Source organism: Delphinapterus leucas, chromosome 1 (genome assembly GCF_059928025.1).
Source record: "Delphinapterus leucas isolate spDelLeu-1000000601 "Yukka" chromosome 1, BTC_Dleu_Yukka2, whole genome shotgun sequence".
Classification (NCBI taxonomy): domain Eukaryota; kingdom Metazoa; phylum Chordata; class Mammalia; order Artiodactyla; family Monodontidae; genus Delphinapterus; species Delphinapterus leucas.
In genome coordinates this window covers 25,719,053-25,738,974 of record NC_143129.1, presented here as the reverse complement: position 1 = coordinate 25,738,974, position 19,922 = coordinate 25,719,053, and the positions used below count along the sequence as shown (strand labels likewise).

Here is a 19,922-nt window from a genome sequence, read left to right as displayed (position 1 = left end):
CAAAGATGAAGCTTGAAACGGAGAAGGACATAGGTTCAGAAACTGGTAGACAGATAGACTTCCTGTATTTATTTCAACACAACCATATCCTGTTCACCCATTATGTTTCCTCCTTTATCTCTTGAAACTATCAAGACAGAAGCAAGGCATCTATCTGGGGGAGGGGGAGGTGGGTCAATGTTGGGTTCTGGTGGCTTTCAGCTTCTAGGAGATCTCCAACTTCCCCCTCTGTTCAAAGGGAAGGCCAGAGTGTATCTAGTTGGTAAGAATTAGAGCTCATTTGGTAGTTAATAATGTCAACTCTGATTTCATAGCCCTTACACGTATATTGTATAATTTGACCTCTGTAATAATCCTTTGGGCTTATCCACAAACGTATCTGACAAATATTAAAGGAAAAGTTTAAACGATAAACTATGATCTATAAATTTCCTGACTTCAGTGTTCTTTTTTGCATGTTTTTTCAACTTTTGATCACATGTAAGGTGAATGTTTTTAAACTGGCTTTTTTCATTTAATATTAAACAGAAACACTGTTTTCATATTCCTTTCACAACTTTTAATGGCTACATAATATTCCATTGGGTGCACATGTCAACTTTTCCCTTTTAAAAAAATGTTTTTGACCTTTCTAGAAAACTGCTGTAGCGAACATCTTTATGCATCTAGCTGGCTATCTTTGGTCTGATGATTTCCTTAAGATACATTCTCATAAGTGACACTGCATTTGATGAGGGGGAGGTTTGCATACTTTATGTAGGTTTCCATTCATTCCAGACTCCCAATCACACCAAGAGGTATATGCCATTACCCTCATTTTACAGACGGGGAAATTGAGGCCCAGAGAGGGAAATTAATTTATCCAGGTCACAGATGCAGGAAGTGGTGGAACTGGGATTATAGCCAAGATAACCTGGTTCTTCCAGTGTCCCTGCTTGTAACCACGCTGCTGTATTGGGAGCAAACTTGGCCTTCTGGGTAAGGTGAGCTTACCAAGAGTGCAAGGCACACACACCTACACTGCCCAGGTACAGGCAGAAATTCTACACCCAAGGAAGTCATCTGTGCCTTCCTGGGCTCCCAAAGTGCAAGGTTCTATATAGGCCACTGAGCATATGGCTCTTTGGGGCAGAACAAATTTGCTGCTAATGAAATTGCCTGATGCTTCGTGGAACTCTTTCCAGGGGAACATGCCCCAGTTTGTATAAAAAGCACATTTCCAAAGTACTGCATGCAGTGATATCCTCCAAAGTTTGTCCTCCATCTCCAAATGGACTTTCATTTGTATTTTGATTTTATTTTAAAAAATGTAATAAGCAACTAAGCACACTCATTCCTAAGGGGAAAGTGATATCTTCTGCCAGCTCTGAAGTCCTAGGGGCAGTCATTCTCACTTTGTGTGTTTTTGTTCCAGGTGGACTTAGCAGTTTTAAGCAGAACCATGAAAACCTCTGTGACAACTCCCTCCAGCTCCAAGAGTGCCGGGAAGTGGGGAGCGGCGCGTCCGCGGCCTCGAGCATGCTACCTCAGTCCATCCCCAGCACCCCCGACATCGAGAATGCAGAGCTGACGCCCATCTTGCCCTTCCTGTTCCTCGGCAACGAACAGGATGCCCAGGACCTGGATGCGATGCAGCGGCTGAACATTGGCTACGTCATCAACGTCACCACTCACCTACCCCTGTACCACTACGAGAAAGGCCTGTTCAACTACAAGCGGCTGCCGGCGACCGACAGCAACAAGCAGAACCTGAGGCAGTACTTTGAAGAGGCTTTTGAGTTCATTGGTAACTATCTCCTACGGGGAAGTCTCATCTTCCGCCTTCCTTTCCTCTCTGGCTTGGGCTTTGATATCAAGTCCAAGATTTATGCCTGTGTTGCAAAAAAAGCTCCACCGAGGTGTTTTTGGGCTCTGCCACCTGGTGCAGCCAAAGTATTCTTCTAAGTCGTAACCCATCAAGTGTATTGGAACCATGGTTATAAAAGAACAATAAGTCAACTGGGTTGGGATCGGTTCAGCTAGACCTCCACATCCCTCAAGTTCTCAATGAAAAAGTGGCAGGGGTTAGCACTGAGACGTTCTATAGCACCATCTCAAAAGAACTGGCAGAAAGTAAGAAATTGGTGGCCAGAGCAGGCACCGTGGGTATGTAGTCTACTGGCGTCCCTAGGCACTTTGCAGGGAGTAAAATACAGCCGGCCCTCTGTATCCGCGGGTTCCACATCTGCGGATTCAACCAACCACGGATCGAACTCGCGGATACAGAGGGCTGACTTTTCTATGCCATTTTATATAAGGGACTCGAACATCTGTGAATTTTATCCAGGAACTAATCCCCCGCGGGTACCCGGGGCCAGCTGTATTGTGAATATGACATCTCCCTTACTTTGAGTTAAATTTCTTTGCCACTGCTTGAGGCAAAGGTAGTGTTTGCTGAAGGATTGTTTCTGAAGGATCTTTTTCAGAAACATAATGCTGTAGTGAACATCTTTACACATTACTCAGCACAGAGGAGAGAAAGAACGGGAGTGGAGGGGTGAGGGGGTGTGGGGGAGTAGTTTTTCCCTTCTGTTTGCTTTGCCTCAGTTTTTAAACAATGGGTAGCAAAAAGGCTTGAAGTTGAGTGCTCATGAGATGGTACTAGATTCCCTTAGTTTACCCCAGACTCATTGAAGTAGGAAAGATTGAATTGTATAGCCCATGTAGTTACCAAGAAAGGAAATTCTAGCAACAGCAGGCTTTAATCTCTAGAAGGAAGCAACGGCCAGCCTAACCCTAATCTTAAACTTTAACTTTCGCTGCTTCTAAGCCTCAAACTGTTGCAAGACTCAAATTATCACTTGGGGAGTACCTGACACCCAGCAGGTACTCAACAATTTCTTTTTTATTTCCAAGTGATTCCAACCTTTCTTACCACAAAAGGGTGACCCAGTACTTTTCCTAAATATTGTAGCAGATTGTTACTGGCCTCTGTCCCAAAAAGAATGCACTCATGTTCAGTGCTCCTTTGTCAGAAAAAAAAGAAAAACAAAAAACAACAAGAAACCCCCCTTGGATTTAACAACCATTAGGGTTGGGTGGATTTGCTGTAGAATTGGCAGCTCTGGTCACTTAACCCAGTCATTTCCTTGCTAATTGTGCCTTTATTTATTGCAGGACCATAGAATGTTCAATCTGGAAGGAAATTCTGAGTGGTCACTAAAGGGACCAGAGCCTAATGCTCTTGACTGTGAGGCCAGGAGCCTTTTGGGAACACAGTGTTTACAAGGCTCTATTGGTTCTCAACGGGCAATGATTGTGGATGCAAAGATACCTTAGATTTTTTATTAGTGATATGTGAATCAAACCTTGAGTCCCAAGGAAGAAAAGTTTGTCACCAAGTAGATGAGGAACTTCTTGGTTGATATATGATGTTATGAGTGCAATTTTATCTGAGTTAATTCCAGTTGGGGGAAGTTAAGAAATTGTTTTTCGGGCTTCCCTGGTGGCGCAGTGGTTGACAGTCCGCCTGCCAATGCAGGGGACACGGGTTTGTGCCCTGGTCCGGGAAGATCCCACATGCCGCGGAGCGGCTGGGCCCGTGAGCCATGGCCGCTGAGCCTGCGCTTCCGGAGCCTGTGCTCCACAACGGGAGAGGCCACAACAGTGAGAGGCCTGCGTACCGCAAAAAAAAAAAAAAGAAATTGTTTTTCTTTTAATGGGTAGCATAAGATATGCTTAGGTTCTAAGAGGATTTTAGTCAAAGCACCTACATTCCTTATAGATTATTCAGGCTCACCTGGTGTTTTAGAAAGAAAACAAAACAAGTAATAAATAGCATTTAACCTCGAAAACAGTTCCACATCATACCCTGCACAGGCACAATATTTTATTCTCATTGTTATATATCATTGGATAAACTGAAATCTGATAGTCTTGCTTTAAGGAAAACACAGCTGGTTTTAGAAACATAATAGCATTCACAGAGAGTCTAATATAAACTAAGCAGAGTCTAGGTTTAGGGTTTAACTATGCCAGTTTAGTTATTCCTGAGTCAGGTGATATTATTCCTATATCTCCTGAGCCTGGTTAGTTACAATTATTCCCATTACTCAGATAGGAGGATTGAGGCTCTGGGGAGTTATGTGATTCACACAAGGTCCGCCACAAGGTGGAATCATGGTCAAACCTAGCCCTTTGTGGCTCATCTTCTTACCCCCATGCTTCCCCATCTTGAGGTGGAGGTCCTTAAATAGTGTGTGCTGAAGAGAAGAAATTGAAAACAGGAGATACTTTCCTAAAATACGGTTATCTATAGGAAGCAAGCTAAATTGCTGGGGTTTTAAGATGAAAATTTGCACAATGTTTCTTTTCTTAATCTACTAGTGGGTAGCCAGTAGAAGTAGTTTTTGTTAGAACGGGACTCTCCTTACCATCTCCTTTCCTACTCTTCATCTAATTGGTATATTTTCCAGGGATGCTTTCTTTGGGATGCCTTTTAGTTTAGAAGTGTCATTAAGAATCCATTCAGGCAGTGCCCAAGAGCTATTCTCCTGGGCTTTTAATATACCTGAAAACCTTTAAAGTATTGCCTTTTTCAATTGCTCTGGATTCTGAGCCATTGCTGTTAATTCCTTCATCTTCTGCATCATTGCCATGTTGGAAAGGCATGTGTAGATGCAGAGGGGGTTGGACAGTTCAGATGTAGGTGACACCCTATGCCTGAGAACTGCAAGTCTTTAGCTTTGCAACAATAGGGTTTGCTAGTGAGAAGCTGAACGTAGTAACTTTCTAGTTGAGTTTTGTTCCTTTAACCCTCTTCAGAGTTTCCTAAGACTGAAACTCTTATCCATTTAGTACCAGTTTCTGCACTGAGCATTTCTGTAGTATAAAACAAGAAATGCTTTTTCTCCATCACAGGTAGGAGAGACATTGTTAATAACACTAGTTTTGACAAGTGACACAACATGGCGATAGAAATTAACATCCTGAATCAGAGAGGTCTACTTAACCAGTAGCTTGTTTGACATTTAGGCTAATTGTGTTGTGGCTCCATCCTCAGTTGGCCACCATCACCTGTGAAGTCAGCTATTATTGTGAATGACTCCTTTACCTAGCCTTCTCTTTAAACGTAGAAATGTAGCTTCTTATTCATACTAATATTACTTTTAGCCAGTTCCGGAGGTTGTGACATAAACATACACGATTAACTAGTAAACTATACTTAGTTTCAAAGCCATTTTGATGTCTTCTCTCTCTACAGAATATGGCATTGTCAAGTCTAGATAAACGTTAACCTCTCTCCCTCCATCTCTCTTTCTCCTTCCCTGCACCTCTTGCCTTTCTCCCTTGTTCCAGAGGAAGCTCACCAGTGTGGGAAGGGGCTGCTCATCCACTGCCAGGCTGGGGTGTCCCGCTCTGCCACCATTGTCATCGCTTACTTGATGAAGCATACGCGGATGACCATGACTGATGCTTATAAATTTGTCAAAGGCAAACGACCAATTATTTCCCCAAACCTTAACTTCATGGGGCAGTTGCTGGAGTTTGAGGAAGACCTAAACAACGGTGTGACACCACGAATCCTTACACCAAAGCTGATGGGTGTGGAGACGGTTGTGTGACAATAGTCTGGCTGGAAAGGATGACTGTTCTCCATTAGGAGACGAAGAAGAAGGAGGATGGATTCTTTCTTTTCTTTTTTTCTGTCTTTTTTTTTTTTTTACATGGGGTAAAGTTTGTGAATGGAAACAAACTTGTTTAAAACTTTTTATTTTTAACAAGTGTGAGAAGAATTTAACTTTTGATGCCGTTGATATTTACTTCCCGCCAACTGACAAAGCAGGGAGGCTAAAGACGTAATTTTTTTAAGTCAACAATAAAAATATAACAAAATTTGTTTCTTCCCCTTTTCCTTTTAAGCTATTTGTAGAGTTTACGATTAACTAGTCTGTGCAGGTTCATAGACCGAAGATACTACACTTTAAACCAATTAAAAAGAACCCAAAGTACGTAGAAAAGACGTTGAATCATGAAGACCTAGGATCTGCCTGGGCTGTCCTTACGAAAACAAAAAACCCAACCAAACCAAGCCCTGCTGTGCTCACTGGTGCAAAGAGATGATCAGGGCAGCTTAAGTGGTCTAAGAACCCTCCACATTCTTTAAAGAGACAAAGGATACTGTTGATTTTGTGTGTTTCGTACTCTGGATTACTTTTTCCCCCTCTCTGGGTTTAAGAGATTTTTTGAAATAGCAAGGAACTGACCATTATACCATATGCCTTCACTGGCTTCTTGTGCAATAATATGGTGTTTTGAGTGTGCAAGTGAGTTAGAGCTGGCAGCTGAATGATAGACAAATAGTGCAAAGTTGCCAGCTTGGAGCTGGAAAGGAATTAAACAAAACCAATTACTTTCTTTCCCACCTTTTTCCTTTGTTTAACTTTTTTTTTTGATTTGATTCTGGTTACAGTGCCATAAACCTTGTTACATATGTATATCAGAATGTAAAAAAAAAAAGACAAAAATTTATTTAAAAATATTTTTCTCAAAAAAAACTTGGTGTGTTTCTGTTGATTGTGTAAAAATTTATTTTCATTATATAAATGAAACTCATTTGGAGATGTGTCTTTTTTCCTCCTCTTTTTCTCAGTTCAGGTTCAAGCATCTCATAGCTCCAGTAACTTGTACGTGTAACATAATTGGAAATAAACACACATTTTTATAAAGGGAAAGAGAGATGAGGGAGAGACAATAGTCTCTGGCCTTACTGCGAAGCAGAGAGAATTAGCAAGGGAGTAAAAAAAGCTCCAGTCTGCCTGGTCATGATCTCCTCTATTGCCACAGCCCTACCATCCACTTCTGCCAAAGTAATTCCTCTCACAAAGCGGAAGCTTCAGGTAACCTCCTTAAAGGCGTGAGAAGGTTCTATATCAATCAGCCTTTGAGCCTTGATTAGGTCACTGCCAGATAGATTGGTTAGAATTCTGTGATCTCCCTAGTGGCTCTTTGATAAGTATTTATGACAATCTGACAGCTAGGGGTATTGACACCTCCCTCCCCCACTGTCATTTGCTCACTCAACATCTTTGGTAACATTAACCACATAGTGTACACTGCAACACGTTGCTACTTCCTACTTTTTTGCTAGCAAACTGAGCTCAGATTCCTAAGTTCAGCTTCCCCATCACGCTTGGCTAATACACAGCTACTGTTCCATGGGCTCCCAGTCCACAGCAGAGTAAGAGTGGGGTAGGGGAAGAACATGATTCAAACGTTTTCTATGTTTTATTAAAATAGATGCCTCCAGGGATTTGGCCATAGGGAAGATTCACAGCAAATTAAGATTTGCCTGAGGTGAGAAAGTAGAATTCTGGCATTTTCAATTCTACGTGACTACATATGGACCTACTATTCTTGTGAATATTTGCTGATAAGTGTTATAATGAAATATTTTTGACATTTTAAAAATAGCTTTTCTATTAGAAGTGATTTAACTTTTTCTTTTATTAGAAAAGTAGAGACTGACGTTAATAGGAATTAACTGAGAGTTGTCTTGAATGATTTTGGTTTACTACAAAGTGTTAGGATGAAAAGTAAATTTCTCTTATGGTGCTTTCTACTCTGCAAACTAACAATTTTCTTGGTGCTAGAACATATTTAAGGAGAGGGGTTGATATATAATTAGTGATTTAAAATACATAATGATTTACTACATATTTCTTATTCTTTATTCTAAATCCAAATGTTAAAGTTCTAATAGTGTAAGTTTTATTCCCTTTCTTTTCTTTCTTTTTTTTTCATTTTTTTTTTTTAACAAACAAGATGAACAGTGAATATAGTTTCCCTCCTTTAGCTACATGGAAATAATTTATGTGTTTTGAACTTTATGATTTTGAGAACAAGACTGTCCTGGGGCAGATAGAAATCCTGCCAACCAGCATACCAAGAATTCTGAGAGAGACTCAGGTCTTTTTTGCTAATCTGTTTTGAGTCATTTAGCCTCTCTTTCTTCATGAGGAATGTTAATCATTTCATGAAAACTACATGGATTAACCAAGCCATTGCTCTAGAAACCAGACTCCCCAGGTTTTGTTACTGAACCAAACTTGCATCTGCTCACCCTCAAGCAGTAAAGTCAATCTATTGACAGCGGGTTGCGGTGAAAGAAAGTGCAGCGTTTATTGCAGGGCACCAAGCAAGGAGTCCAGGGCAGCTGTTGCTCAAGACACCCCAACTCCCTGATGGGTTTCAGCAAAGCATTTTTAAAGGTAAGGTGAGGGAGGTTTGTCCCAGGGTATGTGATCAGCTTGGGCACGATTCTCTGATTGGCTGATGGTGAGGTAACAGGGCAGTGTCACAGGGCTTAACATTATCAGTGCTTAGGTGCCAGTAGGTCTGGGGGCTATGTGCTCGTGGTCATCAAGTAGTTAATTTCTTCCACTTGATGGGGGTTTTATTTTATTTTATTTATTTATTTTTTTATAAATCTATTTATTTATTTTTGGCTGTGTTGGGTCTTCATTGCTGTGCACAGGCTTTCTCTAGTTGTGGAGAGTGGGGGCTACACTTTGTCATAGTACGTGGGCTTCTCATTGTGGTGGCTTCTCTTGCTGCGGAGCACAGGCTCTAGGGGCGAGGGCTTCAGTAGTTGTGGCACATGGGCTCAGTAGTTGTGGCTCGCGGGCTCTAGAGTGTAGGCTCAGTAGTTGTGGTGCACAGGCTTAGTTGCTCTGCGGCATGTGGGATCTTCCTGGACCAGGACTCTAACCCGTGTCCCCTGCGTTGGCAGGCGGATTCTCGACCACTGCGCCACCAGGGAAGCCCTGGGGGTTTTAGCATCTGTAAAAACAACTCAGGAAATGTGCTTTAGATACTATTATCTAGGTACTTCAAAGAAGAGCTAGAGCTGAGGATATGAGGGAGTGGTCTGCCCAGGGTCCTGCTCCTATTTCATTACAGCACCTGGGCCTCACTTGGTACCTGGGAGCTTTGGGGCTGAGCTGGGAACTTCATTGTTATCTTCTTGAGAAGCAGTCTCTGACTGACAGATGCACATATCATTCTCAGAGTCCAACAAGTGTTGTTGCATACTGGATGAACTTAACAATTTAATAGAATGAATCTGTAACATATCTAATGAAAAAAAAAGAAACAGATACAACAGGCACTGTTACTTTACATTAAACAGAATAGCAGCTTCAGCTCCTCTATAAACATTTTTTTCCACACAATACATTTCCAATCAATGGATATTAACCAAGGTGTAGAGTCCACATTTCATGGAAGAGCTTGTGTCTTCAACTTTTGGAAAAGGACAGGTAAGGCAGGATGTGAGGCAGGGAAGCTAACAAATGGAGGACATGTACAAGGGGAGATATGAAAGAAGAAGTGTACATAACCCCCAAATCACCTGTTGATTGTAAATGAGGAAAGACGACCTTCCAAAAGGGTGATAAAATATGAGGAACAGGAGAAAATGGGAGTTTATAGTAAAACAAACAAACAAAAACTATATCAGAGTATAGAACTAAGAAAACTGAATTACACTTCAGAAGTTGATTAAGATAGAATGCTAATAAATTGCTCCAACCAGTTCTTCTGGAAGATAAGAAGTCTGGCAAGCCAAACTGAATAGAGATGATGTGGTTGTCACCTTGTTTGTGAGTAAGATCTTGTAAATAAGCCACAACACATATTTATGTTTTATTCCCCAAGCCTGTAACATCCAGTCCCAGGAAATATGGGTTGATGTTTGGTTTTATGCTCTAGTTGGAGAGAATCATAATATATGGATGTGGGTGGAAGAGAGGTCAAAAATGACTAGCAAGTTCTGGCCTCCAGAAGGATGGGCAACAAGAAGGTAGTTAGAAATAATTGTCCAAAATTAAACCTATCTGTAGAAGATTTTCTGACTTTATGAAGGTGGTAGACTATGACTGCCAGTTCTTTCCATCATTCCTGATTTCCTCCTGTGTGACAACTTTTGCCAGTGTTTGGTGGAAGATACATGGGGTTAGACAACCGTGGGATCTAGTGAAGAAGTCAGTGGGAGTCTGTTGCCTCCGTGTCCGATGATGGGCTGAAGTCTCTGTGCGTCAGCAGAGCTACCAGCAAGAAAAGGTAAGATGAAGTAAAGGAGAACAAGGAAGAACTGGAATTAGGAGGAAAACCTAGAACGCACATTTGCCTTTTACCAACTTCCATGATGTAGGTGACTTTGGAGAAGGATCTGGTGCCCTTTCCCATGTTGCTGACCATGTACCTGGTGCAGGACTTGTGAAGCAAAAGAGATCTGGAGAGAGCTTCAGGAGCTGCGATCACAGCTGTGGCCCTAAGTCAAGGTGAGATTCCAGGTCGGTGAAAATGTGCGCTGCTGGCAATAGTGCCTGTTGCCCTCTTCATAGTATGATGGCCACTGCTCCACTTCTGCCTTCCAAGTCTCATGCAGAGTTCTTTTAAGGCAAACCTTAACCTAGCATTAAACAGGAAAAGGAATTCTGGGAAATGCAGCTTCTGATTCAGCTAAGTTGAAATTGTACAAAGCCACCCCAGTCTATCCCTTGCCAACTTGCCATCCATTTACACTTCTTTTAACCATACATATAACTTCCAAACAAAGACATTAGAAAATGATGTTTCTACCTAAGAAGATGCAACTATCTCTTCCACAGTTGAAAAGATACCAATCCTCTCTCAAAATGAAAGTGCATAGTCTCATGTGTTACTTTATCCATTTTGGGGGTGATATTCATTCCTCTTATACTTGAGATCCACTCTCCCTTTGAAATTCTGAAATTTAAATACTGAGATATAAGGATATTACAGATTGAATTGTGTTTGCCAAAAAGATGTTTTTGAAGTTTAAATCCCAGACCTTGTAAATGTGATCTTATTTGGAAATAGCATAGTTGCAGATGTAATCAAGTTTTAAAAAGGTCATATTGGATTAAGATGGGAGCTAATACAATTGCTGGTGTAATTGGACCAATCCCTCTTATAAAGAGGGAAATTTGGACACACACAAAGGAACCAATGGCATATAACTAGGTAGGTGGAAATTGGAGTGATTCATCTAAGAGGCAAGGAACACCAAAGATTGCTGGATATCACCAGAAAGTAGGAGAGAGACATGAGACAGATTCTCAGAGCCTCCAAAAGAACTAACTCTGACGACACCTTGATTTTGGACTCCTAGCCTCCAGATTGTAGGGGAATAAATTTCTATTGTTTTAAGTCACCCAGTTTTTGGGACTCTGTTATGACAGCCCAAGGAGACTAATACAACGGATAACTACATTTACCACATTGAATATTAGATGGTAGATAGAGGAGAAAGAAAGAGTTGGTTAATATATAAACAAATATATTTATATCAAAGTAAGGAATATTTATAACTCTTACTGTCCTAATTTCTACGAATGCTCGTGTAGTCACAGCTGATGTTTATAACTTCCTTCTTTTACTACCCATTCCATTTACCCTTTGTCCTCAGCAAGCCTCTCACCTGGTCACGGTTCCTTGCCTGCTACGGTAACCTAAATCTTCATTTTTTAAGGATCTGAGCCTTTGGCAGTCCTGTCTGCACTGGATCCTTTTGCTACAGGACATGAGAGTGTAGGAGGTGCCCTTAGTCTAGACGTAGTTCTTCCTACTCCCATAGTCCTGTAGTAATCCAATTTCCCCTTGGTAGTTGCAAGTCATCCCAGCAATACAGTAACCTCTTTCTTTGCCTGTTGTTTCTTTAGCAGGAGGGGACCAAAGTAGCCAGCAGATAGTATCAACTTCCAGTTTAATGGAGCCATTGCTGCATCTCCTAGCAGAGGCATCTATCCCTTGGGAACTAAGACTTCTAGACCAGTAGAGCCAAAAGTTGCAGAGTAGGTAAAACAAATTTTGCAAGTAGATCACCTGGAGTAACAGCAAGAGGTGTTTTTTCATTTACAGCTCTTTCTGGACCTGTGAGTTTTGGATAGGGGAGAAACAGCAACATATATTGGTTGACAAGTTAGACAATTTACTGAATCTTGCAGGACATTACCCTAGCCCTGAAAAGTTTTCCATTCATCTAGCTCAGTAACTGAATTGTTAAAAGAACTATTTTACTGCATCAGAGTGATGGACAACATAGTAAAACTAGTAAATTCCATGAGTGTGATCCTGTTGCCACACTTCACGTGCTGCAAAATAAGTTCCTTGGTCAGAAGCAAAGCATTGTGGAATACCATCACAGTGAATTAGACATTAGAGTTCTATAAGCCCACAGACACTAATTTTGGCAAAAGTATTGCAAGCAGAGAAGGCAAATTCATATGAAGGGTAGGTTTCTGTGGAGTGAGAACAGAACACTGTCCCTTCCACAACAGAAGAGGTCCAATATAATTAACCTGCTATCAGATAGCTGGCTGATTACTCTAGGAATGGTTCTATTTCAGGGGCTTGGTATTAGTCTCTGCTTTGGGTGGGTTGAATTTGGATCCTCAGCAGTTTCTGTAGCCAGGGTAGCCATGGTGAGTGGAAATTCATGTTGCTGAGCTCAAGCATAAACTCCATCTCTGCCATCATGGTTATTTTGTTCATGAGCCCATTGTCAATGATAGGTGTGACTAGAGAAAGGGACTTGAAAGAAGTTCACAGAATGTGTCATCTTGACCATTATTAAGATCCTTCTATGCTGAGGTTGAGCTTTTTTGAACATTAACATGGTACATTCTGTGCCCGTTCAGGGAGTTCTATCCATTGACTTCTTTCCCAGACTTTTCTGTCACCAATTTTCCAATCATGTTTTTTCTAAGTCCCTGATTATCCATGTAAAGCATTAGCTACTGCCCATGAAGCAATGTAGATCTATATCTCTGACTATCTCTCAGACAAAATGAACAACCATGTACACCGCTGCAAATTCTGCCCACAGGGCAATTTCTCCTTCACCACTATCATCCTTGGCCACCCCAAAGTGGGGCTGTAGTGATGTAGCCATTCATTTTAGGGTGATACTGAGATATCACACAAAACTCTGCAATCAAGGTCAAATATTTTTCTTTCAGTCCACTGGTCACAGAGAATGTCTCATGAAGCCATAGTGTGAGTTCAAGAATAGAGACCATGGATATTTGGGTCACTTGTTTACTCAACTTACTTGTATCTGATTTCACATATGCCAATTCCACTTGATAATGGAATAATATTATTCATGCCTAACTTAGAGGCTTATTGGGTCAATAACTCTTAATTCTTCATGAACAATTCATGTTGCATTATAACAAGATGGTCTATGAATAAACTTCCAGTTTCAAACTGTTACTCAGAAAAAGAGCTCTTCTTCTTCTCTTCTAAAGAAGCTGTCATAATTTTGTTCCAAAATCCTAAATGTCTGCTCCATGATTCACCTATCAGGTGAATGGGCTCATACAGGATCCCTACCTAATACAGACCCTTCTAGCACCATGGGATGTACTGGAGTTAGATGCAAGAGCAGCTTGCATGATAGCCTTGAAATATTGTAGAGACTTCTCTTGTTCTGGAGCTAAGTTTCTGCACCCAATTCCAATGTGTGGGGTTTTTTTTTTTCCCCGCCATACTAAGCTATTATTGGACACCAGATGGGTGTCCTACAATTCAACTCAACTCTGACACTATCTACCTGGAGATAGCACCAGATCCCACAGGTTAAGGGCTTAATCCTACAAGACTAACCACCCCCCTCCTCCACTCCAGACACCAATCAAAGTCCATGTTGTTACCAGTGTTTCTGACTGACCAGCTATAGATTGTGGGTTCCAATAACAACTCCTCCTTGGATTTGATTAATTTGATAGAGTGGCTAACAGGACTCTGAGAAACATTTTACTTACAAGTTTAACAGTTTATTATAAAAGCTTATTAGGAATAGCCAGATGGAAGAAATTCATAGAGCAAGATATGGGGAAAAGGCACAGAGCTTCAACGTCTTCTCAGAGAACACCACACTCCCCAAATCTCCATGTGTTCACCAACCCAGAAGCTCTCCAAATCCTGTCCTGTTGGATTTTTATAGAGGTTTCATTATGTAGGCACGATTGATTAAATCATCAGCCATTGGTGATTGAACTCAATGTCCAGCCTCTTTCCCCTCCCCAGAGGTCCTGGGTGGGGCTGAAAGTTCCAACCATTTAGTTACATGGTTGGTTTCCATGGCACCTAGCCACCATACTTAGGTACTTTCCAAAAGTTATTTCAGTAACGTAACAAAATACACCTTTATCACTCTCATCCATGGGAAATTCCAAGGGTTTTAGGAGCTCTCTGTCAGAAGTGGAAACAAAGATCAAATATATATTTCTTATTGTAAATCACAATATAACAGGACCCTACTTAAATTAATAACCTTTCATGTTACTTGGTAAATAGACTGGATTAATATGCCCAATGAGGTATATATTTTCTCCAAAATCCAATAAGGCCTGTTAGACATTGTGCCTCTTTCTCAGTAGTAGGAAGGGTCAGAATAACAATTTATCCTTTACCTTGAAGAGAATTCCCTAAAAGCCAATTGTCTTTGGTGCCAGGATAAAGTTGAAGTCTTTATCATGAGGCTACTGAGCCTTCTACAAACATATTTGATTATATAATACTTTTATGGCATGTTTAAATTATAATTATGTCCTTCTGAATCATTTCTTGAGTGAATAAACCTGGAGTTCAAAGGAGGAAGTAAGCACTTAAGTCAACTTTTTGTTTTTAGTTACAACTCTTTTCATCTTTGGGGATGAGTATGTTTTCTCCTCAGGACAAATGTCAACTGAAATGTCCTAGAACATCAAACACTACATACCATTCTTTTTCTTTTTTAATTTTTTCTTTATTTTTCTGGCTGCGTCAGGTCTTAGTTGTGGTGCGCAGGCTCTTCATTGCAGTGTGCAAGCTTTTCCCTAGTTCTGGTGGGTTTTCTCTCTCTAGTTGTGATGTGCGGGCTTCTCTCTAGCAGACTTCTATCTAGTTGTGGCTTGTGGGGTTTTTTCTCAATCTAGCTGTGGCGCATGGGCTCCAGGGCATGTGGACTCTGTAGTTTGTGGCATGTGGGCTTGCTCGTTGAAGTGCGTGAGCTTAGTAGTTGCGGCGTGTGGGCTTAGTTGCCCCGCAGCATGTGGGATCTTAGTTCCCTGATCAGGGATCAAACCCACGTTCCCTGCATTGGAAGGAGGATTCTTTACCACTGGATCACCAGGGAAGTCCCACTACATTCTATTCTTAAGGATTCCTCTTGTATAGTAAAAAAAAAATACTTAGGTCTAATGGCCTTGCCTACCAAAGGGCCCAGAACCCAGCTCCACCCACCAGTGGGCAGGCACCAGCTCCAGGAGGAACATGTTCCAGACAAAGGAGCAAAATAAAACTCCAGGAGAAGAATTAAGTGAAGTGGAGACTGGCAATCTATATGAGAAAGGAGTTCAGGGTAGTGACTATAAAGATGATCAAAGATCTCAGGAGAAGAATGCATGTGCAGAGCAAGAAGTTAGACGTTTTTAACAGAGAATTAGAAAATAGAAAGAACAACCAAACAGAGATGAAGAATACAATAACTGAAATAAAAATGTACTAGAAGGAATCAACAGTAGACTAAATAATATAGAGGAATGGATCAGCAAGCTAGAAGAAAGAGTACTGGGAATCAGTGATGCTGAACAGAAAATACAAAAATGAAAAGAAATGAGGACAGTTTAAGAGACCTTTGGGACAACATCAAGCACACTAACATTCACACTATAGGGTTCCCAGAAGGAGAAGAGAGAGAGAAAGGGATAGAGAACATATTTGAAGGCATAATAGCTGAAAACTTCCCTAACCTGGTAAAAGAAACAGACATCCAAGTCCAGAATGTACAGAGAGTCCCATACAGAATTAACCCAAAAAGGAACACACCAAGACACATTGAAATTAAAATGACAAAAATTAAAGGTAAAGAATATTAGCAACAAGGGAAAAGCAACAAATAAAACACAAGAGAACTCCCATATGACTATCAGCTGATTTTTCAGCTGCAGACCAGAAGGTAGTGGCATGATATATTTGAAGTAAAGAAAGGGAAAAACTTACAACCAAGAATACTCTACCCAGCGAGGCTCTCATCCAGATTTGATGGAGAGATCAAAAGCTTTGCAGACAAACAAAAGCTACAAGAGTTCAGCACCACCAAACCAGCTTTACAAGAAATGTTAAAGGGACTTCTCTAAGTGAAAAAGAAAGGCCACAAGTAAAACAATGAAAATTACAAAATGAAAAAGCTCACCAGTAAAGGCAAACATACAGTAAACGTAGGAAATCATCCACACACAAAGAGAGAAAGGTTAAAAATAAAAGTAGTCTGTATTCACAATAAGCAGTTAAGGGATACACAAAACAATTAGATGTAAAATATGTTGTCAAAACCAGTAATCTTGAGGGGAGGAGAGTATAAATGGAGGGTTGTTAAGATGCACTTGAAATTAAGAGACCAGCAACTTAAAACAATCATATATATATATATATATATATATATATATATATATATATATATATATTACTATATACAAACCTCATGGTAACCATAAATGCAAAATCTATAATAAATATACAAACAAAAAAAGCAAAAGGAATCCAAACATAGCACTAAAGACAGTCATCAAATCACAGGAGAAGAGAACAAAAGAAGAAGAAAGGAAAAAAAAAAAACGTACAAAAGCAACCCTAAAACAATTAACAAACTGGCAATAAGAACATACATATCAATAATCACCTTAAATGTAAATAGACTAAACTCTCCAATCAAAAGCCATAGATTGGCTTAATGTACAAAAATAAGACCTGCATATATGCTACCTACAAGAGACTCACTTTAGATCTAAAGTGAGGGGATGGAAAAATTTATTCCATGCAAATGGAAATCAAAGGAAAGCTGAGGTAGCAATACTTATATAAGACAAAATAGACTTTAAAATAAAGACAATTACAAGAGACAAAGAGGACACTACATAAGGATCAAGGGATCAATCCAAGAAGAAGATATAACAATTTTAAATATATATGCACCCAACATAGGAGCACCTAAATACATAAAGCAAATATTAATGGACATAAAGGTAGAAATCAACAGTAACACATTAATAGTAGGGTATTTAAACAACACACTTACATCAATGGGCAGATCAGCCAGACAGAAAATAAATAAGAGAATGGCCTTAAATAACACATTAGACCAGACAAACCTAACTGATATATAGAGAGAGCATTCCATCCGAAAGCAGCAGAATACACACTCTTTTCAAGAGCACATGGACTATTCTCCAGAATAGATCACATGCTAGGTCACAAAATAAGCATTAGTAAATTTGAGAAAAGTGAAATCATATCAAGCATATTTTCAGACCACAATGCCATGAGACTAGAAATCAACTCAAAAAAAAAAAAAAACAAAACAAAACCCAAACAAGTGGAGGCTAAATAATATGCTAATAAAAAAACCAGTGGATCACTGAAGAAATCAAAGAGGATGATGATCCAAAACCTATGGGACACAGCAAAATCAGTTCTAAGCGGGACGTTTATAGTGATACAAACATACCTCAGGAAACAAGAAAAATAGCAAATAAACAACCTAACCTTACATCTAAAGGAACTAGAGAAAGAAGAACAAACAAAACAGTAAGTTAGTAAAAGGAAAGAAATGGTAAAGATCCGAACTGACATAAATAAAATAGAGACTAAAAAAAAGCAATAGAAAATATCAATGAAACTAAAAGCTAATTCTTTGAAAAGATAAACAAGGCAATTCTCTGATGGTCCAGTGGTTAGGACTCTGTGCTCTCACTGCTGAGGGCTGGGGTTTGATCCCTGGTCAGGGAACTAAAATCCCACAAGCCACACGACCAAAAAGAAAACAAAAGATAGGGCTTCCCTGGTGGCGCAGTGGTTGAGTGTCCACCTGCCAATGCAGGGGACACAGGTTCATGCCCCGGTCTGGGAAGATCCCACATGCCATGGAGCGGCTGGGCCCGTAAACCATGGCTCCTGAGCCTGCGTGTCTGGAGCCTGTGCTCCACGACAGGAGAGGCTGCGACAGTGAGAGGCCTGCGTACCGCAAAAAAAAAAAAAAAAGAAAACAAAAGATAAACGAAATTGATAAACACTTAGATATACTCATCAAGAAAAAAAAGGGAGAGGGACCAAATCAATAAAATCAGAAATAAGAAAGGAGAAGTTACAATTGATACCACAGAAATACAAAAGATCATAAGAGATTACTATGAAAAACTATATGCCAATAAAATGGATGACTTAGAAGAAATGGAAAAATTCTTAGAAATGTACAATCTCCCAAGACTGAACCAGGAAGAAATAGAAAATATGAACAGACCAATTCCCAGTAATTAAATTTAATCAGTTATTTAAAAACTCTTAGCAAGGGGCTTCCCTGTTGGCGCAGTGGTTGAGAGTCCACCCGCCAATGCAGGGGACACGGGTTCGCGCCCCAATCCGGGAAGATCCCACATGCCGTGGAGCAGCTGGGCCCATAAGCCATGGCCACTGAGCCCGTGTGTCCAGAGCCTGTGCTCTGCAATGGGAGATGCCACAGCAGTGAGAGGCCCCCATACCGCAAAAACAAAAAAAAACTCTTAGCAAAACAAAAGTCCAGGATCAGATGGCTTCACAGGTAGATTCTATCAAACATTTAGAGAAGAGTTAACGCTTATCCTTCTCAAACTATTCCAAAAACTTGCAGATGAAGGACACTCCCGAACTCATTCAATGAGGCCAGCATCACCCTGATATCAAAGCAGACAAAGATATCACAAATAAAGAAAATTACAGGCCAATATCACTGATGAACACAGATACAAAAATCCTCAACAAAATATTAGCCAACCAAATCCAACAATACATTGCAAGTATCATACACCATGATCAAGTGAGATTTCTCTGAGGGATACAAGGATGATGGTTCAATGTCCACAAATCTATCAGTGTGACACACCACAGTAACAAATAAAAATCATATGATCTTCTCAATAGATGCAGAAAAATATTTTGACAAATTCAACATCCATTTATAATAAAAAAAACTCTCCAGAAAGTGGGCATAGAGGGAACATACCTCAACATAATAAAAGCCATATATAACTAACCCACAGCTAACATTTCACTCAATGGTGAAAAGCTGAAAATTTTCCCTCTTATATTAGGAATGAGACAAGGATGCCCACTCTTGTCATTTTTATTCAACATAGTATTGAAGGTACTAGGCACAGCAATGAGACAAGAAAAAGGAATGAAAGGAATCCAAATTGGAAAGAAAGAAGTGAAACTGTCACTGTTTGCAGATAACATGATACTATACATAGGAGATTCTAAAGACACCACCAGAAAGCTACTAGAGCTCATTAATGAATTTGGTAAAGTTTCAGGATACAAAATCAATATTCAGAAATCTATTGCATTTTTATACACTAACAACAAACTATCAAAAAGAGAAATTAAGGAAACAATCCCATTGCGATCACATCAAAAATAATCAGATACCAAAGAACAAACCTACCTAAGGAGGTAAAAGACCCATACTCAGGAAACTATAAGACATTGATGAAAGAAATTGAAGATGACCCAAGTAGATGGAAAAATATACCATGTTCTTGCATTGGAAGATTTAATATTGTTATAATTACCACACTACCCAAGGCAATCTACAGATTCAAAATACCAATGGCAGTTTTCAAAGAACTAAAACAAATAGTTTAAAAATTTGTATGGAAACACAAAATACCCCAAATAGCCAAAACAATCTTGAGAGAGAACAGAGCAGGAGGAATCAGGCTCCCTGACTTTAGACTATACTACAAAATTACAGTACTCAAAATAGTGCGGTACTGGCACAAAAACAGACACATAGATTAATGGAACAGAATAGAGAGCCCAGAAATAAACCCATACAC

The 19,922-nt window shown here is 40.0% G+C and overlaps 1 protein-coding gene across 4 annotated transcripts in view; it reads left to right on the top strand.

Annotated features, from left to right (window-relative positions):
* The window catches only part of DUSP10 (dual specificity phosphatase 10), a 40,684-nt gene extending 34,084 nt beyond the window's left edge, over positions 1–6,600 (top strand). For all 4 annotated transcript variants that reach the window (XM_089907031.1, XM_089907039.1, XM_022579264.3 and 1 more), the window contains exons 3-4: positions 1,415–1,786; positions 5,338–6,600. In XM_089907031.1, the coding sequence (XP_089763157.1) occupies positions 1,415–1,786; positions 5,338–5,603 (638 nt within the window). In that variant the 3' untranslated portion in view covers positions 5,604–6,600. The remainder of the gene's footprint in view (positions 1–1,414; positions 1,787–5,337) is intronic.
* Positions 6,601–19,922: the final 13,322 nt, after the last annotated feature.